The following is a 25,347-nucleotide window of genomic DNA, read 5'->3' as shown; positions in this document are numbered from 1 at the left end:
ATGGAGTTTGTTAATTATCTATACAATATTTTTCATATGCATATGTAATTTAAATGTATCAGGAAAGGATGAAAAATGTATAAAAATTGAAGATAAAAATTGTCAAATTTACTTACACTTTTGTTTGATGATAGTTATTTTTTCACTAAATAAATGCCTCATAGATTAGTAATAATTACTCAGCCCAATGTTTAGGGTATAAATAATGCAGGTCTTAGCTTCAATGTCATACTATGTTTTAACCCTTAATTTGATGGTGTCGTGGAACGAACAATTAATTAAAAAAAATCTACTGAACTAGTTTAGAGAAAATTACGTAATGACTTTACTAAAAAAAAAAACAGTATTTTTGCTACAAAAAATTTCGTCGAATTAAGGGTTAACAAAATGTTTTTTTCCTATGATTATTTTTATTACTTTATAAAACATTATTTTTAAAAACAACATTATTATTTTATAAAACAAGAATTTTTCAAAATGAATGGATTAAATTCTAGATATGTTTTGACTACTATGACATTTGTAATAACACAGGTTTTTTGCAAAAATAGAGATAAAAAAGTGTCATGATAGTAGAAAATAAGTTGTAAATTTTTCCAATGTAACCTAAGGTTACAGTTGGGGACTAGACAAAGTACATTGGCACCGAAGCAATTCCATAACTACCTTCGAAAATGTATAGAACTGACAATAAGCTTATCACCACCTCAAAGGCCGGCAAGGCATCTGCGGTTCCTCTGGTATTGCTGATGTCATGAGCATCGTTGAACACCTCGGTGTTCCCGCTGCTCGTTTGCCCCCTTCTGTTATAAAAAAAAACTTTCAACAAGTCACGTGATTATCGCTCGTCAGTTCTATACAATTTTGAAAATCTTTATGTAATCGCTACAGATTGAATGCACTTTGTCTAGTCCCCCTTGTATACACAAGGCGATGTAAATCTCAAAATCTGCCAATTTTATATAGGCACACGTGGTCGACATTTGTGTCATTGTTGCAAGAAAAGACACTGCGATTCTCAACATGGTAAAGCAAATATACAGTTGATATGTAAGCCTAAGCCTGTACTTACTGAATGATTTGCGTCGACGATTCATTGTTGTGTATAATTTTAGACATTAGTTAGAATCCTTTGTCGCGAATGGCAATTACAAAGTCAAGTGTCAGAATGATTAGTGAGGGGACATAAACGTCGACATTTTAGTAAGGCTAGTGTTGTGCCAGTACACCAGGATAGTGACGGATTTTCTACCTAACAATAGTAGGGTACTTTCAAAGATTTACGGTGTCCTGTATACGAATGGCCTGAGGTTTCTCTTTCCTAAAGAAAAAAAATGTTTCAAACGCTATGCTATTGTGATTTAAAATATTTAAACATGAAAAGAGTTTGTACAAACGAGATGAATGTATTTTGTTATTAAAAGTTGACTAAATAAATATCACCAAAGTGAAAAAGCTGAAAGTGATTTTTTAATAATTATTAGTTAATTTTTATATTAAGCTATTTATTATTTTTTTATTGTGCTCGTTTTGAATAGTTAATTAATTTGTTTTAGTTTAGAAACATTCCGTTGTGGGATTATTTTAAATTTTAGTATTAAGTAGACATGCATTTAAGTCAAATAAAACTATGTAAATATATGAAAAAATATTTGATTTACTTAAAAAACAAAAAGTGATTATTTTTTTACCATTACAGTGATTTCTAGAAAAATTAAAAACGAAAAAACAAATACTTAAGCTAATAATAATATCCAATCATAGAAATTCATAAAATCTGAACGGAAGAGCGAGAGAGACAGAAATATATTACATATGTCTCGTCCCGCTCTTCGGAGTGACTACGCGGCGGAAAACGTAAAGGCTTTACGTTTTGAGGGCCTAGCACGAATATTTGCGACACGCTCTTTCGTGACGTCATCGAAATATGAAACTTTTAGTGTACTTTACGCCCAATAGGGGGCGCTGCAAAATTTTTGTCAAGGATGTTACGAACACTTGGTACCAAATATTTGTCTATGCCCTCTGGTATGTTATATTTAAACTAAAAATGTTAAAGTGATTAAAATATTAGTACTACTAGTGCGCAATAACATGAGACCCGATTCCGATAACGTCACAGCGGCCGGCTTATCCAGTGAACGAAAAGCAACCTGACGCAGAAACAGGTAAGCTACACAAAGTTCGGGAAAGCGAAATAGATGTGAAATTTGTTGTAAACTCAATAAATCAAGAACTAAATATTATAAACTTTAGCTTTTACTTGAAATTAGCCGTGTATTTTCGTAGTCACTGTAAAATTGTTAACGCCGATAGTTTAGGTAATGTTGAATTAGGATATTTTGAAGTGCCGCAGTAAGCAAACGAAACCCTACTATTTATAATTTAATGTATTTTTTCTCGATATTTTACTTCTTCACGACACAGCGCGAACATTGATCGTGCGTTTAAACATAAATATAAAAAATGATATTGTCATCTTTATTATTCTTTCTGAAGAAACTGAGATAGAAATATGATTTAGTAATGCAGTGGTAGCGTTGTCCTTGTACTTAACATGCACGAAAAGCGTGGTGATAAATGCATTAGAACTAAATGTATTATATAAATTATAATCAAAACCTAAGAAATGAAAGTGTTAAATTAGTTATCCAAAATGTAATGCAATTAACACAATCTATGAAGCGTATATTATGATGACAGCGGTGTTGAGCTCTCGCCGCGTGGAAAGCGAGCAGTGCGCGACGTCAATGTAGAGCAAACATTGATTCATGCATTCAATGGAGCGAGACCTTTTCCAACTGCTGTCGTACCGCCGCCGCGCCGCTCCTCGTTCCTCACCACACTGTTTTACACAACCAATTTACAAACGTTAGAACAAAAATTCGACAATAATAGTGTACTTTACAGGCATTACTCATGCCTAGCCGCTATATAAAAATAAAAAAAACACAAGAAAGTGCAGTGAAACAGGAAATTTAAATTTTGAAGTTTGTGTGTTTCAATACAGGATCAGAAACAGTGCTATTCCCATTAATATACAATCGAGCGTTGGTTTATATGTGCCAATATTTCTGCTGAAGACACGGTGCTCCGAGTGTGTCTGCGCTGCGGACGAGCGGGGCGCGTGTGCGCGCGCGCAGCGTCAGTCGGCACACCGCCCGGGCGGGCGCCACACGACCGGACTCTGCGCTAGCGAAAGGCGACGCGATCAATATAATTTCAGTGAAATATACCGCGGATACGCCAACGAACGTATTGGAATCGCCAGCGCACGATCTGGTGAGTAAAGATAGTATATAAAGCCACAACATCAGGAAACGCTTCATGATATTCCGTAAGCCGCTATATATAGTGCGCACATATTTTCGGCCGCTGCATCGAGGGAGAGGTTATGCGTTTAACGCGTTTCCCTCGACTAGTTACAACTTTTCACGACTGATCCACATTTGTAATAAAATAATTGACGTGGCACATTTTCAGCAGTTTGCAGGAAAAATGACCGAATGAATGAAACGAAAGTGTGACCGGGAGCGGATTATTCGGACTCGCCTACACGACTAACGCGGATCTCTATTGACTAATTGCTTCGAGGCTGTACAAAATTGAATTTGTTATCTATAGAGACGGTTTCAGACTTCACCTAGACGTCTATTGTGGCCTAAATACTTCAGCCTCTTAGCATTTACATTACATATGTACGGATATAAATTCTTCAAGTAGAGCTAAAAAGAAAATCCATTTACGCACGTGTATACGACTTCAAAGACATCTATTTTTACATTTCTACTATTTCTACAAATGATTGAAAACATTTTTTTTCTTGTAAAAGACATTGTATAACGCTACACAATCATGTAGCTATTATAACAAATCCTATTACGTCTATTATTCAAAACTTCAATAGATAATGTGAAAACGTACACCTTATGTGCAGCAATTACTCTTTAACATTTTAAAATTAAGCCTAGCTTATTGAATTTTACAAGTTGAATAGTAATAAGCTAAGCGATTTTACAGACCTATTAACAAGAACCTTTTATGACGGAATCGAATCTTGGTCGACGAGTTGCGAGCTGCTTATAGTTGCAAATAATGCATAACAGTTCAATACTTTTTTCAAGATGTAATTAAACATTAACACATCATTAGTTCCGCGTGTTGGTTTTAAACAAATTATAATAATTTATAGACAAACTTCATTCTATTACGTGTTGAATGATTACTTTGGCGTTATTGTTAGGTTTACTGGTTTAGGCAAGCTGTTTGCGAAGGTAATGTAATTTTCAAGATGCAATGTTGGTTTTGTTGGGCAACGAGTGATACCTAGCGAATGGATACGGGCCATTGAGTAAGGTCACTCACCCCTTAAACTGAGCTCGCGGACGCCAGACGGAGTTACAGCAATCGCGTGTTGTGAATCTGTGCTGAATTACCTGCCCGCCATTATGTTTTATACTCTGTCGATTATATTTTTTATGCCAAGTGATAACTCTCCATTGTTTTCTGAATTTATGTTGAATATAATTTTTTATATTTGGATTGTGTCGCTCGCGACTCTTTTGGAGCGGAATTAAATAATTAGAAGCCTATTTGTTCTATGCCAAATTTCACAGAGATTCATGCTGCTGTTCTGGAGATACCTTCAAACAAACAAACAACCATCCATCTAAACATTCGCATTTATAATATTAGTGAGATGCTACTAATTTGCAATTTTTTAACGCTGCATAAAACAATTTGATTTCTACTACTCTTTAGATAAATCCAATCACTTTAATATTGAGGCAAGTCTGAATCCTTACTATGTATGTGGAATTCCTAGGTCTTATTTTATTACTAACTGCTTTTCAGGGTTAGGTTAGGTTAGTATTTCCATTTATCGTATTTAAATATTATCGGAGGCCTATTGTCATGTCATGTGATGGTACTTTAGTCAGAAAAAATGTTCACCGATAATAGTTTTGTTTGTCTTCAAAAACAAACTTATCTTAAGCTTTTCCTTGTTCCCTTTGCGTATTATTCTGAAAATAACTTAGCTATAATAATAAATTAACCGGTTTCCTAATGTTGCTACTCTTGTCTCTTAATAACATTAACAATAATTATAAATTTGTTAGATAAACATAAAATTATGTTTTATAACAATGGATGGAGACAATAACGCATTAGAAAGTAGCGACCTGTCCCGGGAAACTAGCTTACCGCTATATTTTAACAAGCATATTGAAGCTATTATATATGTTTTGTTACATTTATTATAACTAGGTTATTTGCAACCTTCTAACTTCTCGTAGATGTCTATAGATGGCGGCCATTTTTAGATAAATTAGGTTGCCATTTTCTCGTTTGCCATCTGACAATCAATAAAAAATACTTTACCATGTACGGAGGGTACTTTATCTAAAGAAATAGCTATAATATATGACGAATAGAAATTAATAAATCGGTTCAAAGGAATGGTTGAACCGATTTTTAATTATTAAAACTCGTCAGCACAACGGTATTCGTTGTTTCTAAAACTAATATAGTAGCGATTCAGCCCGCCAGGGTACATTACTGTCTTTGGTTTAACAGCTACGCTAATTAGAAGCTAACACGCGCAATGGATAGCTAAATATATTACTTTACATATCAATGACAGACGCGCGGGTGTTTGTGTTGGCGGCAAAAAAGGCGCGAAATGCGGCGGCCATGACAATAATGCAATACACCTGTGGATGCATACAGTATTTACCAATGTAAAGACATATTTAAATACAACAGATTATATTTTAATCCCTGAACTCAGGTATTATACTAAAAGTTTTATAAAATACCGATGGTAAAAAACTAAGTTGAAAAGAGAACCTGAAACATTTAATTACTTTTATCGTATTTAGAAAAAAAGGTTCTTTACGATACTGCTTTCTTTATTTTGGTTATTCAAAGTCGAGAGTATTATTATTTAAAATTGTTCTCCACCTATTTAGTTTTATTAAAAACTATTCACTGTTCACTGAGCTGACGGCCAACCTCCATTAAATGGAGAGACACCTTGAGAGAGGGAGAGAAAAACTATTAAAGAAATTAGTATTTTATCTGAACAAAGCATTGCATCATTCACATGACAGATGCGCTACTAATAAATTGTAAACAACAAAAATCTATGCAAATATGCTTTTTATTAAATGCATTAAAAAAAAGGGATTCGCAGAGGATTTTTTTGCTTAAATCACATCAGCAAATGATATTTAAATTCTTGTCCGTCTTTATAAGAATAGCAAAAATTTCCATAAATAAATCTCTTTATTATAAACACACATTTAAAACCAACAGAAGAACAACATCCTGTCACGAACGTACATTTTTCAATCGAATCATATTGTATTTAAAATCGAAATTACGAAAAAAAAACAAAGACATCACACTCGTGCGCGTCGACCTAGAACCTCAAACTATGTGTATACAGATGCAAAATGTAATGCAAACTGTACTAAAACCTGCCACACAAAAACCTACTTTATTCTAATGAATAAAAGTCTAAATTTATTTGTGGCATTAGAAGTTCATGATACGATATATGTGGCTTGTGTAAGAGACGGTCGGTGTAAACACGGTGATGTCAGCGGGTGACTCGCGCCTCATTTTATCCGGCGTGTCGAGATGCGATCTGCGATGCGGTTGATGGTTTAGATGGGTGTGTTCTCCAGTATTTACCTATGGTTCGTCCTGTCCTTGTAAGGAATTTGACTTTAGAAGTGTTTATGTAATCATGCATTAAAGTGAGCCGGGGTCTTGCATGGAGCCCAAGATTATAATACGATGGGATCAAATGAATTATGATTCCTATTAAAAATCGGACGAGATGAGACTAAACAAGACTGTCAGGAACTCTAAGATCGTGAATAAAAATATCTTATTGTTGTGAAAAAAAAGAAAATATAATCACAAATCAAAATCTAGAACAGTGGTTCCCAAACTTATTTCGTGTACTGCCCACTTTGAGAATAATTTTTTTTAGCGCCCCCATGTTATCACATATTTAAAAACCACTATAACTTCAAATTAAATTAATTAATTATTGTGACCTATATATGTATATTAACGGAGAATTCTAAACGAAACTTTTACTATAACCTGCAACTTGAGACCTGCACTTTGGGAAAGACTGATCTAGACTGTAAGGTTCTCAGGTACACCTTTTGTTCAATAAGGTATCAATAATATTTGAGAAATGCTATACTAGTAAATATAATTTTAAATGTTTCGTACAATCTCTTGTGATTCAATCCGTCATTACCTAACAAAAAACTAATAATGGAGTAACGGAAAGTTAAAAATGAGTTATTGAAAAGCAGTGATCTCATTTTGTACAGCAGAATGCTTGCACTGGCTGTTGCGACTCTCGCGTGCATCCACAGACTACCGTTATAGTGAAGTAGACAAAGTATTTGATACACTATTAAGGTACTGCAATATGGAAATAGTTTTAAATTTTTATTTCATCATTATATTAAGTTCTGTCTGACTTTAGGTAATCTATTACAAGTAGACTATTCTGTATAATTCATATCATCATTTGAGTCGTTGCTCATGGAATAGGATTAAAACGTAAATTAAACTAAATCGGAAGAATTACAACATTATTCTTAATCGTGGATCCGTCAGGATTTACGACAGTCAGTATCCTTTCCATCCGAAAACCGAAATAGGAATCTTTGAAAAAAGTTTAATGCTTTGCTTCCTTTGATATACAAATACAGCTAATATAAACTTCTTGGTATAAATTATAGTTGGTTTGATCGTGTTTTAATATAAATAAATGTCCACAGTGAAACAAATACGAGCAAAGTGAACGAGTACCGAGTGCAGACCACGACGACGGCCGGCGCACAACGAGCGAGCGGTGAGTCACCAACACATACCACCGGCACAGATACACGACTATCCTTTCTGTATGTTACCGAATAACTATAAACTGAGACACATTGCAATCAGACTAGACATTTAAACTATCATCAAATTGGGCACAGGATCACTTTGACTTGTAACGTCACTAACCTAAACTTTTTCTCTGACTTCACTTATATAATTAACGTAATCTACACTTTAACAAATTAAGTATAAACTGTCGAAGTTCTTAATTATTGGATAATAGTGTACGTTGTCTGCTATTTCCATTTAGATGTACAGTGTGAGATTAGATATAATGCATTTCTGCTGACAAATTCTTGAACTCTGCACCTAATAGTCTTATTAATAGATTCACGTTGTGACACTGAGCGCACACCCGGTCATAACTAGGGTTGTCACTTCTTTACATTTGATCCGTGCATTGCGCGTTTCAATAAAGCATGAAGGTTTATAACATCGATGTCTCTAATTTTAGTTCACAAGTTATTGATAATTTTTTTCTTTTTTTCTACACTCTTCGCTGCCAGTCTTCAAGTCTTTGTTTCTTGAATGTTGGCAACCTTAGTCGTATCTCGTAAAGGCGTGCCGTAGAATTAATTGCACCGTTATCCGTTGGCTCTACAAGAACTTTACATTAGTGCCAGTAAATATAGCTTCTGCGAACCAACTCTCGCAGCTAAATCTACCTAATAATAAAAGTTTAAATTGTTATAAATCACTTTAGCATTCCTCAAAAACTCGCTAACAAAATCGATTTTAGTTTTATCATGCACAAACTACATAGTATCCATCAGTGTTAAATTTATTTGACTGACTGTGAATTTCTGAAACCAAAATCCCCATTTAAATCATATATCTGTTTTTTCAAACGTGAAAGATAGGAGTGACGATTTATAAAGAGATTTTGGTCTCGTAAACCCACGGTAACTTTACTAATTTTTACCACGGTTAAAACAATGAACTCTATAAAAAATCAAGAGTTATATCCAATTAAGTATTTAAACTCTAGCTTCTAAGGTCACTATTAACCCTTATTGTGGCAAGTATTCTTTTTTGAAGAAAAGCAAAAAATAAAGTTAAATAAAACTTAGTTAAAAATTATTTTATAGTGATCTTATATTTTTAAAGTTGTATGTATGGTATACTATACAAAATGAACATAAGGCTTAAGATAATTTCGTTCTACAAATGCCTTGGTTACTACACATAAAAATATTAAATTATTCAAACTTTCGTGAGACATGATACTAAACTGGTATAAAAACGGCTAAACACTCACGTATATTCGTCCGGTGGCGACAACGACTAGTTTCGAGCCCATCGGGCTACCGGACGAATATACGTGAGTGTTTAGCCGTTTTTATATCAGTTTAACATAAAAATATATCCATGAAGACTGTTACCTTTCCGTGACTTGGATAAAAATAATGTTAAGTCTCCAGGGATCATATAACCTTTTATTTACGTAACTAACTTATGAACTTTCGTGTTTGTATACAGAGTAGATTAACTTTAAACCTGTATCGACGGCTTCACTTGTTTCATTTTTTTGCAATTGTACCGCGAACCGGTTTTAATGCTTCGCAACAGAAACGTATGGCCTTGGACGCCTGAAAAATGTATAACGAGTTGTTAAAGAAATTTTCCTATATAAATGTTATAATTTAATTATTTCAATGAATTTAATGATTGCTTTTTAATTTAATGATTCAACTATTCTTGTTTCTTCATCAACTCAAATTAAGATAAACTTAACCGTGTGTTTCTGAGACTAGATACTCTGTATAAAACATATCGTCATCTCTGTCATTATCTTTGACAAAACAGAGATAATAATTTGTTTTAAAAGGGGATTTTGGCCTCAGAAAGCCACGGTAAGATAGTCAGTAGTACACAGACATAAATATTATAGATTGGTCATTGGAATTTGCTTTCAGTTTAGATAGTTGCAAACTGCTATATGTGGCGATTGAAATATTATAAAATCAGTCGATGCTTAAAACTATCTGATTTTATATCTTGGGTTTCTATTTCATCTTTATAATTATCCAATATTAATGTAATTTAATTTCCCCGCGCATTAATCCGTTTCATTGCAAATGTATATTTAACCTTTTTTTTGTTACAGATTAGAGTTCCGAGAACTCTCCGAAAACGAATCGAGTCTGGCGCCGAAGAAGCTTTGCTTCTTTGCCCCTCGAAATATTGTTAATAATCGCTCTGTGACTGTCAGGCAACAACCAAACCTGCACCGCTCTTTATAAGTCGTATTAAGAAAAACGAAAAAAAAAACTCGAAAAAGTCGTCCAGAAATCCCTCTATCAGTGGCCACGACAGATGGGGTTTCTTTGTTTTAAGATTTATATATGCATATATAAATTGGAGTATTGATCTCTAATTTAACGTCACAATCATTTTAATTGTGATTAACTTTTTTATTTTAATATAATAGCTTCTATATAGCGCACGCTTTAGAACGTGAATGTTGCCCGCTTTAAACACTTTAACATTTTACACCTATATTGTAAATATAAATGAAAGTATTTAAAAAAAAAACATATTAATATTATTTAAACGTAACTGTTATACTAGTCATTCATCTAGTGTGTATTTATTTTATTAAATAATCATATAATTTATAGAATAAATAAAATTATTTTAAAAGAGCTTCGTAGAAAAGTATCATTGTAAATTACTAAAAATTAACTGAACGCGTATCAACCAAAGAAAAAGTGAAAGCGTTAAAGAACGCATCGCGCGTACGTCATCTGTCAAAAAAGGCGCGAAGTTATAAAGGCGGAAACTGTCGACGATTTAAAAAGTTAGACGATAGAGTCGGTGAAAATGCAAGCCCAAATGGGAGAGCTGCAGCGCAGTTACAGGATGCAGGACTTTACGTCGCCCGGCGTCATCATGCGGGAGCGCAGTTTCATACGCCCCCAGTCCCATCACAATATGCATCACAACCAGGTAATTATTTAATAATTATTTCTTAGTATTACGTACACGGTAACATAGTACAATCACGATCGCTCTGCAATGGAACAGTAGATATTGTAATTAACCAAAAAACTTTTCATCCCTGTCGTTTTCTTTGGCATACATACATTTTTAAAAGATAAATTTGGTCTCGCAAACCCACGTTTATTCAATCTTTACATATTTGTGAAACTATATACTTAAAAGTAATTTTATCTGAACTGAACTGATCATAATTTGGCTCGTCGTTAACCGTGATGAATAAAAATCGTCTAATATAATTAATTCAAGACAAAAAATCTAAAAGAAACTAAGGTTAGGTCGCTTATTAAAATTTTGACATTACAACAAGCATGTAGGAGGCGTTATACGCAATATAACACCGCCTACGTTAACATCTAACAGAACTTGATTACCTTAATGTTGTCCTTAATCAGCATTAGAAAATCTACTAGCTGTCGCACGCGTCACTGCGTGGAATTAAAGAAAAACTTAATAAGTAACCTATGTGTTCTTCCAGGCTATGTTCTACATCTATGTCAAATTTCAGCGAGATCCATACATCCGTTCTGGAAATACCTTCAAACTGACATCCATCGCATTTATAATATTAGTAAGAAGTAAGATATTCTGGAGTAGCACACGAATATTAGTAAGCTATTCTCCACCATTTTGTGTGATTCTAACCTTTTTTTTTACGTAAATTCGCGTTACTTGGTGGTAACGTATTTTACTTAGCAATCTTTTCGGAACTTACAACGTAAAATATAATTTCATATAATAACTTAGAGATTTAACGATTATTTTAACTGTATTATTGTAAACATAACATTAATTCTTATAAGTTAACAAGTTATTCAACTGAAGCAAAAGTTGTGTAATAAAATAGTGGGCGTATTCTTAGTCGTTTGTTTCAATGTCATAAGAAGAAACACAACGTTTCGCAGTAACCGCAAGGAACTAGACATTTGTATGTATTAGAATTACATACATTTTTACTACTTTTTTTTTATTTTAAATAAAATACATTAAGAACTAAATTGTTTTGGATCAGAAACTTTGCATATCGACTTAGAACATTTTTTTATATACCAAACGAGCGAGCGACCACCTGAATTCGCTGAAATAGGGAAGTGAGCGTTGCCCATAGACATACGCAACTGCATACGCGTTGCCTACCTTTAATCGATGGAGGAGAGGATGCACAGAAAGAAAACATTCCCCCTTTCCATGCATCCTCTCAGCCGGAAAATCCACTTCCACTTCCCATCCTTTCCCTTTAAAAAAAGGATGGGAAGGGAAAGAGGACGAAATTAGGCCACCGGGCCGCACACTCATCAGACGAAACGCGGAATTGCTTCCACTTCACGCCTGTCTTCTGTGTGGTCGTGGTATTTCACCGGGCGAGCCGGGCCAATTCGTGTGAAGATGTTACAATGGTAGGTCAACAACCGAGAATTACAATAGCCGGATCATCTGTACGATATTACTATATAAAATATTACCAGTCGCCCGCAACTCCATCCGCGTGGAATTTTAAAAACTTAATAAGTGTTGTGTTCTTCTAGACTATGTCCTACATCAGTACGTTCATCAAGATCTGTCGAGTCGTTCGGAAGATACCTTCTAACATCCAACAATCTAAACTTTCGAATTTATAATATTAGGAAGGATTATCGTAGAATACCTTTGTAAAAGTACATCATCAAGAGAACAGTTACTTAGTTCAAAGTATTGAACCGAGTTAAAATAAGACAAAACCGCGTGATGCACAAAATTTAAATATGATACTCAATTATGAGTAAGATCTCCTTCAACGTTATATTAGGCGATGAGTCTAACAACAGTCATCTTGTATAACGTTCGTACGCGAAAATAAATCGTGATAATTCCTCAAATTGAATCATTCTTAGAAAACTTTACACGGTAGAGAAACGTTGCAAAAAATTTAAGTGTAAAGTGTCCATCACAGCAACATCAAACATTTAGAAAAGACAACAAAAGACAATTTAAATGAATTTTGGTTTTATTTCCATTCAATTTTAATTTGGATCCCTTCTATCACTTATGATAAACATAGACTGCTGTACATAACTGTGTATTATATGCAGATCATCATCTTCTTGTTCTCCATTTGAGGTTGGAATAGATTTTCATCATCAAAATGTAAATTTCATAATTTTAATCACTACATGAATATTATAAAGACCGCAATCAGTCATTTTAATGCGACAGTTTAGGTAGATGGATGGATGTTTGTTACAAGGTATCACCAGAACAACTCAACAGATCTTGATGAAATTTGACATGCATATAGAACAAAGTCTGGATGAACATAACCTAGAAATTGTGTTATTACGTCGCGCGGACTGCGCCGCGGCAGAATGCTATAAAGTCTTAATGTTTGGAAAACAATTACTTTCAATTAAACGATAGGAAGTATGTTAATAACAAGCTGTTTCATTACACTTATATTAATATAAACTTACAATTGTCTTGTTACAGTTTCCGAACAATGGGAAACGGCGCAGCATGATCCTGACCAATGCAAAGGGGAAGCCTACTCTTGAAATCTACAGACCCCCCGGTTAGTCACTTATTGGAGACCTAACCTTACTAGAAAACGTTACATTAATATCCTATTTCCTAAATTTCCTTACATTATATATTAATTCCTAACAATAACTTTTAAATAATAATTAAAATATTTAACACATAACCTAAAAAAATAAACGTTTGCCAAAGAATATAGAAACTTTTCAGTGATGTCAAAATAAGTGGATTAAGCGCATTATATTATTTTTTTTCCTAAATGAAATAAATTTGTAATTTAATAAAATGAGTACCTAAATGAATGACAATTTTATAAATTATAATTTTTTTAACTTTTCATCGCGAAATACGTCCGTGGGTTGTATTTGCTGGCAACCATCGCCAAATAAAATTGGCGCCAAAATTAAAAATAAACAAAACATCAAATTTGGAACGCGCCGCCGACAGTCCGATGTTTGTGTCAGTGCAGCGCGAATGTGGACGCTTCTGTTTGTGTTGATGTGTACGAGAAATAAGAAATGTCGAGGTGCATAGTGAAACAGTCGCTGGCACAGCCGTTGGCACAGCCACTGACGGAGGTGGCAGTGCCCCCTGCGGCATCCCCCGTCTCCACCGTGACGGTGCCCGCCGCCGCCGCTGTTGTTCCCGCGGACGTTCCTCATGTCGTCACTGAAAGTTCAGGTTTCTTTGAACTTCTTTGTCTTTGATTTAGTCAGTTTTAGTCCACGATAGTGTACTCGTTCATTCAAAACTTCAATTCGAACAAAGCGTCGTTTCTAACCAATTTATAACAATATATATACTGTTTTTGTAAATAAAACTCGAAGAAATTTAATCTTAATCTTGTCATTAATTATTTTAAGATTTACAGTATAAAATACGATATTAATAATAGAATAGAAAACCATTTGCGAAGAGTTACAATTAATTGGCCGGTAGACTCGCTGTAAATCTTTATGAAAGTTTGTGCATTTGACCGAAACGCAGCGCTACGGTGCTCTGCCGGGCTCAGGCTTTTACTACTGTGATAGGATTTCTTTTATTATACAGTTTTGATTGTGGGAAACGAATATTGTCAGATTAAAACATCTTCAGAAAAACAACAGAAAATAAATTATTAAAATCAATAAATGAAAATAATACGCCGTCTGTTTTTATGTAACGTAACAATTTAATCCAATAACTTATATTTGTAAGACTAAAATAGTTTTAGAAAACATGATGATAATTTAATATAAGTATATGTATTTACTTATGTATCTATTCTATAAACCTAAGACCTTAATCTTAATTCTAAGTCACTGTTAAAGTTGCTATCTTTCAACGCTTTAAATCTATAAAATACAAATTATATCATCGCACTCATTAGCAATCTTTTACCTGGTACACTCCTTTCATTGTTCATACGCCCACAACCCTCTGTCCTATCACCTCTTCTCTTGACGACCACCGTTGACCGCCAGGCGTCCGCACAGACGGCGTGGCTGCGACTGTAGCTGGTACGACGGCGGGTACAACGCCTGGCACCACGGCCGGTACGACCAGCTCTGGTACGACAGGCACTACTACCACGCCCACCAACAAGCTGAATGTCCACGCTAAGGAGTTCACTATGGCCAAGCCTGTTGACCTGCATAATAGGTGAGTCGAAGTCATATGATTATCTAGAACTAATGTATACATTGGACATAGCTATATAATTCGGTAGCAAAATAGCGCAAATAATCATTGTGTCTGTAGGGTTTATGATTGTCCCAAAAATATCCCATATCCAAGTAATGTGATTGCTAAAATGTAACAAATTATGGTGGAACTAAGTAGTTTTGGACATTATTAGTAAGAATAATTTAGAGCGAAAGGCGCGCTTTCGTTACTAAGTTAAGTGTCAGATTGATTAGTGAGGGGACATAAACGTCGATGTTTTAATAAGGCTAGTGTTGCGCCGATACACCGGCACAGTGTCGGATTTTCTTCCTGACAGTAGTTACGTCCTTAACTTATTGATTTACATTTATCGTTTCTTCTGGATTAAAAAGGTGGTGTGAATTGATCAAGAGCTTGTAGTTATAACAACCGTTTTATACTTCAACACTTTACTATTTCAAAACACAAACATGGTGTAGGACGGTGAAACTACGCAGATCTTCGTAGTTCGACAAAATTGTGTGAGAATATGATTTCATTACGCAGTAAAATATATTTTAGTATAGTGTGTGTGCTCAATGAGGGAAGCACGGCTTGTGGCTTTTGTTTATTTTTAGATACATTCATGATTGCCGGCTACTTTTCTTTACCTCGCGCATGTGATGAATGAATTGTTTTTCAACCTAACAGTAAGTGTACTGACTGTTGCAATATTGTTGGCAAAAATTATGCATTTTTTGTCACTATTATGGTAGAATTTGTAAGTAGGTAGGCAATTTGTCCTCATCTGTACTGCTACTAAATCTACTTAAATAAGATTTCAACATTATCAAGCATCCAAAGCAGCCTGCGGCAGACGTTTATTTCATTTGTAACACTTTGAATGCGAACAGTCTCTCTGTGTTATGAAGACTGCTTTTGTTCTTTCCAAAATAAACAACATATCTCGTGAATAACAACCAAAATTAACTTTTAGCGACGTTCCGCGTTTACGAGCGGCTTTTCACGCTTGACCTTGCGATGCAGATTGTATTAGAAGCGGGGGGCGGCGGCGTTAGCCCGCTGGCACGCCACCAATGCAGACTGAACGGAGAGTTGCCGAGACGTCATGTGTAGTGTAATTTGTAGGATTGTTATCATTTAGTCGCCGGGTGTGGTGACGCTAGCACGCCCAACTCGCGCCGAAAGCGGCTCGTATTCGCGCCACGGCTGCCATTGCTGCGCACGCGCATTTCGCGCAAGCGCTTCGATACGCGCGCTCCCGAAACAACCCCGACCGATGTCAAGACGAACACGATCGAACGAAGCGAAAGTTGTACCTTATGACCGAGTGCGACTACAACCAAACACATTCGATGCAATACATTTTGTGTAGAGAGCTACGTGTAGCTTAATTACTTGGCTCGGAACGAAGTCTATTTATAAAATGTTGATGCTATGAGCTGAAACGGAACGTAAATACAAGGCAACAGATTGCCAAGTTTGTAGAGGGATTTTCTAAACGTATGCTGCGATACAGTTTGATGTTGTCTGTACAGTAAACAGTGCTGTATCTAAATACAAGATAAACATTGTAATGATTACGACGTGGTTCGTGTGAAGACGCTGTGTTATATTTGACGAATGCAGTGGTCCTTTTGTAAAGATGGTTCGAGGAAGATTTTCCACTTCTGATGTGTGAGTAAATAGAATATGATTAACTCGAGGATTTATTTTTTAATAACGTTTTGCTTTGGGCGGGACCTTAGTTACATATTAAGCAGTTTCCGTCGACATAAATGGTTACATAGTATTTGATGGGTCACTTCCTTTGCATAATAATGTATTGTTTACCGACTAGTTAACTATTTTAATAAAGTACTTTGTGTCATTAATATTTTTGGCTGCTGATCAATTTAAAATGTTCATTTCTGATAATGTTTTCACAAGATCGTATTTAAAAACATTCAGATTTGAAATCCAATAGGTCACCGTTTTATTTATTAATTTAAAAACTGTTGAATCAATTACTTTGCTTTGATGATGCGGGAACTGATCCTTGGGTTATGAAATGCAACAATGTTTATTACAGATCAAATGGGTGGTACTTATCTAACTAGCTCCTTCGATAACTAGAAAACGTATAAATTACAAACATATATACATACCTAGAAATTACTTATTCTTCTGATTTTAGCCTATTTTCCTTAGAAGCAAGAAAGACTATTCTTTTTGTTTTGAGATTTCAGGGATTTTCTGTCTATATCTATCTGCAACATTATTTGTTTATCGACAAGGTAATATTAATATTAAGCAGCTCACATGCCGTTCCTTGAACCTTAGTAACACTTTACTCATCCACTAAATGACCCATTATGTTTCTGAAGGAAGTCTTCAATTTCTCTGGTCATATACTTGCAGTCTCGGCGTCATACTCTGGACTTATTTGCCACCGACCTTTTTAAACACTTGAGACTAGTTACGTTTTTGTTTAACAAATGTAAATCACGCTTTTTGTAGTTTTGTTTCCTTATATTTGTGTACTAATTGCTGACATTTGTAGCTGTGTATTTTTAGACTGGTTTCACTGTTGTCTTAAAAGCTTTGAAAAATGAAGTTCGAGGCTTAAAACATTGAATGCACGACCATAAGAAGAGACAGCTCTCACAAAGGACGCTAGTCTTCATTCCACTTCTTGAAATGCCATCTTCTACAAGAAGTCGGCTGTAATTTTGGCTATTTGTGATTTGGACATTACAGCGATGTCTATCCACTTTATATCGTGACTTTCTTAGCTTCTATAGCATTTCTGCCTTGTATCTTCCCATGTATTATAATTTGGAAGGGTTCATTCCTCTACAGCAAAACATTTCGAACGTAATTGTTTGATTTGTAATCCAATAATCCTAGTGCTGGGCAGTTTCCGCAATGGTCTACAGTGAGTCAGATGTATTACGTGGACGCCGCGCCGCATCAGTAATACGAACACTTCGTATTGAGTTTCTCACTATACGGTCCTTGAGCAAGTCTGCCCGCGGCTCTGCAAACTGCGCGTGCGCTTAATTTTGTTGTGATGATTAATAGACACCATCATTTTATGCTGTAATTTTCTTGTACTAAGTTTGAAAATTCTTTTTAGATATTTTGCGATCGATTCCGTTCGATTTCGAGATCTATAGGCCTACCGAACAAGCGGAAAACACTCAAATGGTTATTTTCAAATATAAAAACATACATCTATCCATGTAAACTTTTGCATTTATATTAGTAAGAAGTAAGATTAATTACATTGATACAATTTGAGGTGTGCGATAACTTTAAGTAACAAATTGAGTCATCAGTGTTAGCAATTGTCGTTTAAAAGGAAGGTCGCTTCGTTTGGAATTGATAATTTAACAACCATTGACTTCGATGTCACCCATCATGACGTAATTTTCCAATTTATGGCAAACCTCGTAAAATTATGATTTAAACATTTTTTAGGTTTTGAATATATTTGAAAATCAAATATTCTTACATTTCATTTGAGAAAAGTTATAACGTAAAACTTTTTTTTTGTTCGTATTGCGTCGTTAATTTTTTTTAATTTATATTTTACACTTATGATTAAATCCATTTTAGTCTTCCTGAACGCATTAACATATTTGGGTCACGGTGAACATTTGAAAGTTGGGTCAAGGAATCAAGTTTAAAAATAAATTGGAAAGTATTCGTTGATTTTATTGGATTTGCTGTTGCAAAAGAAACAAGACCACTAAACAAAGTTGAACTTTGGTGATTTGTATTGTGTTTTGGATACATGCCGGGGGCCGGCGGCAGGACATGACCACTTGCCCTCGTTCCTGGCCCACGTCACTTAGCGACAAGTTGGCCTCACTATTTAATAAATGTGCATAGCACCCCACACAATAATTAACCTCATCATCATCAGCTCATTATACGTCCCCACCGAGGGGCTCGGAGTCTACTCTAAGTTAAGGGTGATTAGGCCATAGTCAACCACCGCTGGCCAAGTGTGGGTTGGTTGACTTCACACATATCTTTGAATTTCTTCTCAGATATGTGCAGGTTGTATAACGATGTTTTCCTTCACCGTAAGAACGTCGGACAAATGTACATATGTAAATCGGAAATCGAAAAACACATTGGTACATGGCGGGATTCGAACCCAGGACCTGCAGATTGCAAGTCAATTAACCTGAAACCACATTATTATTATAGTTGCAATAAGATGATACTGTATGTCTGATATGCATTTTAATATAGTTTACGTTGACATTATTATGTGAGGATTTACGTTTGATATGAGATAGTCGCAGTTAATCAAATCTTTATTTTGAACTTAACAAAGGACTCTCTGATTTTTACGCTATACGCATTTTCATTGGCAATATGCCTGCGTGCTTGTTGATTAACTTTTTAAGTCTTTCTTTAAGTATGTCAACGTTCAATTCGTGATGTCGCAACATAAACCTGTTAAACGAGTATTATTTAAATTATGTGCTCATATTTCAATTTCATGCGATTTGCTCCTTATGATTTAAATGAGGATCGAATACAATCGGCCAATGGAAGTATAATTCGTCATTGAAGTGACGCTTCCGATTCATATAGCGCTGAATTCGTTTATAATTCGATTGCCGCACGATCGACCATGCCCAAATGCGGCCGAACAATGTGTGAGCGGCATGAGACAATGTGTTATCAAACATTGCATGTGTGTGTAAAGGATAGAGAAAAGGATTTCGATTTTATAGTGACGTCACCGTTATATAGTACAAGCAAATTGAATAACCTTGTTGGGTTGGACAAAGTGCATTAGCTTCGACGCGTTACCATAGCGAACTTCAAAAATGTATGAAGCTGACAATAACTTTTGATAAGTCACGTGATTGTCGCGCGTTAGTTCTATACATTTTTGGAGTTAGCTGTGGAATCGCTACGAAGCGAATGCATTTTGTCTAACCTCTGTGTGGTTAGCGGTTCGATTAATGCGATATCTGCTATTGATTGTCATATGTATGGAAGACATCTTTGATGTAATTATTTCATTCCCACTGTATCACAATGTTTATTACTTTGTGCAGGTCAGCGATGAGTGTGGGCTACGCGGGTGTGGGCGTGGGGCTGCAGCATTCGCGGTCAGCGGTGTTGCATGCACAAGTACCGCCGCACTACCGCCCCGTGCTGCCGCCACATGCACTGCTCAACACCACTTCCAGCGGCAATGTGCCTCATGCCACGGTCTGTATGCACACAGTACAACACAACACAACACAACGCAATGCAATGCGCACAACAAACAACACGTGTAACACGTAATAACAACGTAACCGTCGATGGCAACTTTTTGTGTTGTTGTGTTGTGAGTTATCACACATGTTATTCTGTGATTAACTCAATACGACATATTTAGTCTAAAAATTGTCTTCATTCCAAATTAAACTGCGAAACAGTCTCTTTAATCGTGGGAATACAAGTTGTGTATTTTCATATACGGATGCGATTTATAAACCTGTAAGTCTATATCATCTTCAGCATTGCCATGCGAATAATCGTATAATTGAAAACATGTTTTGTTTACAAAAACAAATGCAGTCTTGAATTTATTTGGTTTCCGATGCTGAACATAGATTTTTATTTTGATACGACAAACTTTATGAGTTTTGTTCATTGCTTAAATGTTGCAAATAATGCTTGTAATAATTTTTAAAATGAGCAAATAGTAGGCTATTTTGTTACATATTTGGCATTTGTACGTATGCAGGTGGGTCCTCGCGTGCACTTCAAGTTGCAACCGCAGCAGCTTGATAAGAAGAAGTCTCCGCCGTCGTCGCTAAGCAACGGTAACGGCAAGAGCGTGCGCCCGCAGTCGTTCACTCCGGGACTCAAGCGCTCCAAGTCCCTCACCTCGGCAGACACGCTCGCCAGCGGCATGGCGGCGCTCGGCCTGGCTGCTGACGCCGGGGACCTCGGCACCTTCCCCCCTGATATACAGGAGTGCATCGACAAAGCACTCGATGGTGAGACAAATAGATTAATATTGAAAAATTTCACCTTTGCTGTTAAATTCTCGGTACAAAACATATCGTCATCCCTCTCTTTGTCTTTAATAAAATAGAGAAAACAAAATGTTTTAAACGGAGATTTTGGTTTCAACAACCCACGGTCTGATATAAAGACTTGATTACAGTATTATCTGCGTAGCTTTTAAATATTTCAAATCTTTGAAAAACTTTTAAAGGCATAATTTTTGATAAGATATTTTTCTTACCCGAAGGATTCGATTTTGTATAAAACACCAGTTGAGGTTGTTTGGTTGTGTAATGGAAGATGATTTGAGGAGAGCAAAGTCCGTTGTCTACTTGTAACATGGTAAGTATAGAGGTGATTGTTGTCGCGTTGTGTTCAGATCCGAACTCAGTGGCGGCGCGCACTCTGATGGAGGCGGTGGGTCACCTGGTGTCGCGCGCGGTGGAGTCTCCGCGGTACGCGCTGCCCGCCGCGCGCCGCTGCATCGCCGTCGTAGAGCGCGAGCACACGGAGACCTTCCTCGAGTCGCTCCTCAACACCTGCCAGCAGTGCTACCACGATCGTGAAAAGGTTACAGCACACATCTTACCTAAGTTATTATAACAAGGCAATGTTACTAGTAAACTTTACAGTCATATAAACCCTACTCTCGTTTAGCCAGGCTTATCTTATTCTGGAATTACCAAGGATTCTATTAATGAGAAATAATCTAATAAATTCTCTTAAGTAACTTTATTACCTTTAAATCTGGACGTGTCTTTTGTCATTTCGTCGTAGAAAAATTATATATCTCGACGAAACTATGCTTAATGTGTCAGTTTTTTTTTGTAGCAAGGAAAGGCAAAAGTTAAAATCATTATGCCAGGACAGTAGCGCTCAAAATCAACATCTGCATACAACTGGCATAATGTAAACATGACATTAAGTTGCCTCACGACAATAGTAGTCGCGTTATAAATGAAGCAATGCAATGTGTGTTGCAGCTGCTGGGCGCGGTGGTGGGGGGCGGGCGGCCGCGTCTGATGGCGTTCCTCTCCTTCCTGCTGGAGATGTACTGCCAGCTGCGCCGGCGCGCCATACACAGGCGCGGCGCCAGCGCACAGCCCGGACAGGTGCTGCTCACCCTCATCTGCAAGTGCTGCGAGGACTGCATCCGTCAGCCCGTGCCCTCGCCCAGCGATGTTAGTTACAACTCTGCTCTGTCTTCAATAAACAAACTTATTTCAAATAGTAATGACTATATTTGATTTTGTTTCGATAACAGATCAGTTGTAGTTAAAATGATAAGTAATGGTACTAGAACTAAAAAAACATAATTAACCAAACATTCGTATCTATAATAATAGTAAGATTTTTCATTAATTTGTTTCAAACAAAAGTTACTCGTGAAAGAAAAAAGAAAATTTAAAAAGAAGCTCATATTATGAAGTTCCCTTTATAACTTGTGACTATGTATTTTCCAGACGGAAAACCTGTTCTTTGTGCTGACGTACATCGGCAGGGACCTGGAGTCCCAGCTGCCGGGTGACCTGGAGCGGCTGCTCACTGCTGTACGCGACGCCTTCCTCAACACTGCCGCCGCGCCCTGCATCCGCCGCACCCTGCTGCAGCTCATCGAGCTGCACGCCTCGCGCTGGCAGCTGCCCGGCTGCGCCGTCCTCTACTACTACCCTTCCTCCAAGTAGACTCTCCATACAACGGGCCTCATGATAAGCCCCCTTATGGTAAGCCCCTCGTGATAAGCCCCCTCTTGGCAAGCTCCCCTTGGTATCCTTTACCACGTCCCTCTCCGGTCATCTGCAACTTATAAGGTTGCAGATTTCTATGGCGTATGGTGATCACTTGTGTATATTTTCACATAACCACATTTTCCTTAGCCATGTAACTTAAAAAAATTAAGAATATCCAAAATTTTAGTATCAACCATAATATTCTATTTTGATATAATGTATTTGACATTTGAGTTTGTAAAATTAGGTCATGTACAATATAATTGTTACATATAAATGTTGTATGAAATACATATATAACTGTTAGCACTTATAAATTATGTAGAGTAATAATAGGCGTAAATGTTAAATCAAAAATAAAAATAACTGACAATTTAATATCTTCACAATTTTAAAATAAAACTTGTAAATTTGAAAAATTAGGTTCCAGTAACAACCGTTAAAATGTTTTGTAAGTGTTGCATGTTGTAAAAATAACAAAATGAAATTGTTGATCACTATGGTCATAGATTATTGTAAAATGTTATTTGACAGTTTTGACATAGAGTTTTTAATCATATTTAGGTACTTTAAAAATGAATGTTTTATATTCTTAACTAATGTAAAATAAGATTCTATCAAATCGGAGCAGATCATTTGGTGCATGTTAGGAAAATATTAATAATAATTTTAACCATGTTGTAATGAAATTGCTGTAAATTTAATGCCGCTGTAGTTTATCAAGTTACTGAGATTTTTATACTTTTATAAAAGGGTCTATTTAAGAAGATTCAAGGAGGATAGTTGATACGCGTATAGGTTATTTTAATTTAGTTTACAAAGGTTACAAGCATTTCTTTTGGGTTTTGTTCTGTTGTGATGTCGGTAGTGTCTAGTTGGTATGTCGTAACTATGTAAGTACGTATTCAGAAACTTGGTAATAGATTCATTTAGAATGCCTTTATGTTGTATATTACATTTTCATTTGATGCGTCGAAGTTTAACGCTGTGGTTGAATAAAACGGTGCTAATCTTGTGTGGACCACAATTAATGTTAGCACGTTTATTGGCTGTACTATACTGTAGCTATGAAAACCAAGCATTAGTTAGAACTAACTAGTGTATGATTTTTTCAGCTAATATGTATTTTTGTGTGAAAATGTAAGGTGTCATGGGTTTAACACTAATCTATGTGGATGGATAGATCATTGCTTGGAAATGACAGCTCTTGTCAGCGCCAAAATGACGAACATCAATTAGGCACAAAATACCATGATTTATAGCCTGTCCATATATAGAGGTCAGTGGTTTGACAGATGTTTATATTACGTCAATGTCTTTGTAATATGACAGCAAATTGCCGTTGTGCATAGATCAAACATTTTCAACATTTAAATATGCTTTGTAGCGTTTTTGTAGTCAGCCAGTTAGAGAAGTACTATAATGAAAATGTATTTAATTGTACGTAGTGTAAGGTGCGTTGTTGTAGTTTTACGAGCGGATTTTGCCTCGAAAGTATTAAACAGTATGTGTAAAATAAGTAGTTGTTGACAAATCAACGATGTACATTACTGTACGATCTTCGCATAGTACTTGGTGCATTGTACCCTTTGTCGGTTCTAACTTAGTCGTTCGTCATCACACTAGCATAGGGCTAACACTTAGTCTATAGCTTTCCCACTTCGGGGAATTTTTATTTAAACGCTTAATACTTTGCTTTTTATATATTTTTGCAAATGGCAACATCCGTTTTTGATATAATCCTACAGATTATTAAAATGTAACTCTTGTATGATGAAATTTAAAAATGTAATTCTTAGTTATCAAATATATTCTCTATTTATAGTTTTAAGTTTTCGTTCAGAGATTCTTACATAAAAATAATAATTTATATGAATGTAAAGTTTGACTGATGTCGTATGCGGTATTATTTTGTCTTTTGCTTGTGATATTTTAAGTTAAGTTTGTAGTTTCCCGATTTTCTCTGTCCTAACCAAAGACTGTTTTGATGTGGAGACTTCATATAAATTATTAACAAAACAACTCTATACTTGTTGAAGCCGGACCAAATTGTTTCGAATGTTTCTCTGCTCACTCCACGGACAGAGCTGCGTATGGTTAAGAACTTGTCTATCAATATTATAAGTTCATTAACCTAGTTGTAGAATGTTGTGTGATCAATATATCAAATAATAAAACTAATAATATTTAAGAATTTGTAGACGTATGTAAAAAAAATGTTAAAAAGACCATAAGCTTTTCGTTATTTCACTTTGATAGCTGTATAAGGTTATGGTATGTTTGTAAAAAAAGTAAAAAAAAAGCAAAAAAAACGGTGCTAACACGAGTATTGGTGTATTTTATTATTCCTTTAATATGCCACGGGCAATAACATGTTCTCGTTACTGCTGTATTTCTCTACCTACACATAAAGCCAATAATAAATAAATTGTATGCATAATAGTGTTTCATTTACCTCGTCCTGATTTTTTTTTCTCCTGAGCTATATTTTATGGACGTAGAATTTATCTGATTGCACGTTTATGGACGTAGC

General features: G+C 35.7%; 1 protein-coding gene across 4 annotated transcripts; it reads left to right on the top strand.

Moving 5' to 3' along the window:
* The first annotated feature begins 2,825 nt into the window (after positions 1-2,825).
* Positions 2,826-23,175, top strand: LOC106119665 (uncharacterized). Of its 4 annotated transcripts, none has more exons than XM_013314755.1 (10): positions 2,826-3,282; positions 7,815-7,888; positions 10,025-10,866; positions 13,381-13,462; positions 14,904-15,069; positions 20,139-20,295; positions 20,819-21,074; positions 21,464-21,654; positions 22,068-22,265; positions 22,548-23,175. In XM_013314755.1, the coding sequence occupies exons 3-10, from the start codon at positions 10,741-10,743 to the stop codon at positions 22,767-22,769; spliced, it is 1,398 nt and encodes a 465-aa protein (XP_013170209.1). In that variant the 5' UTR covers positions 2,826-3,282; positions 7,815-7,888; positions 10,025-10,740; the 3' UTR covers positions 22,770-23,175. The 4 variants fall into 4 exon arrangements, with proteins under 4 accessions (XP_013170209.1, XP_013170208.1, XP_013170211.1 ...); XM_013314754.1 differs by having other exon boundaries at positions 14,892-15,069; XM_013314757.1 differs by lacking the exons at positions 2,826-3,282; positions 7,815-7,888; positions 10,025-10,866; positions 13,381-13,462 and adding an exon at positions 13,847-14,109.
* The last annotated feature ends 2,172 nt before the right edge of the window (positions 23,176-25,347 follow it).

This window comes from Papilio xuthus, unplaced genomic scaffold, assembly GCF_000836235.2.
Source record: "Papilio xuthus unplaced genomic scaffold, Pxut_1.1 DF827135.1, whole genome shotgun sequence".
NCBI lineage: Eukaryota > Metazoa > Arthropoda > Insecta > Lepidoptera > Papilionidae > Papilio > Papilio xuthus.
This window is presented reverse-complemented; position numbering and strand designations above follow the sequence as displayed.

Excerpts from the sequence above, each read along its gene's own strand:
- LOC106119665 (XM_013314754.1), top strand. The coding sequence starts at position 10,741 with ATGCAAGCCCAAATGGGAGAGCTGCAGCGCAGTTACAGGATGCAGGAC. Across the intron at positions 13,463-14,891 it reads TGAAATCTACAGACCCCCCG|GCGTCCGCACAGACGGCGTG; the intron begins GTTAGTCACTTA and ends GTTGACCGCCAG. Across the intron at positions 15,070-20,138 it reads CCTGTTGACCTGCATAATAG|GTCAGCGATGAGTGTGGGCT; the intron begins GTGAGTCGAAGT and ends TACTTTGTGCAG.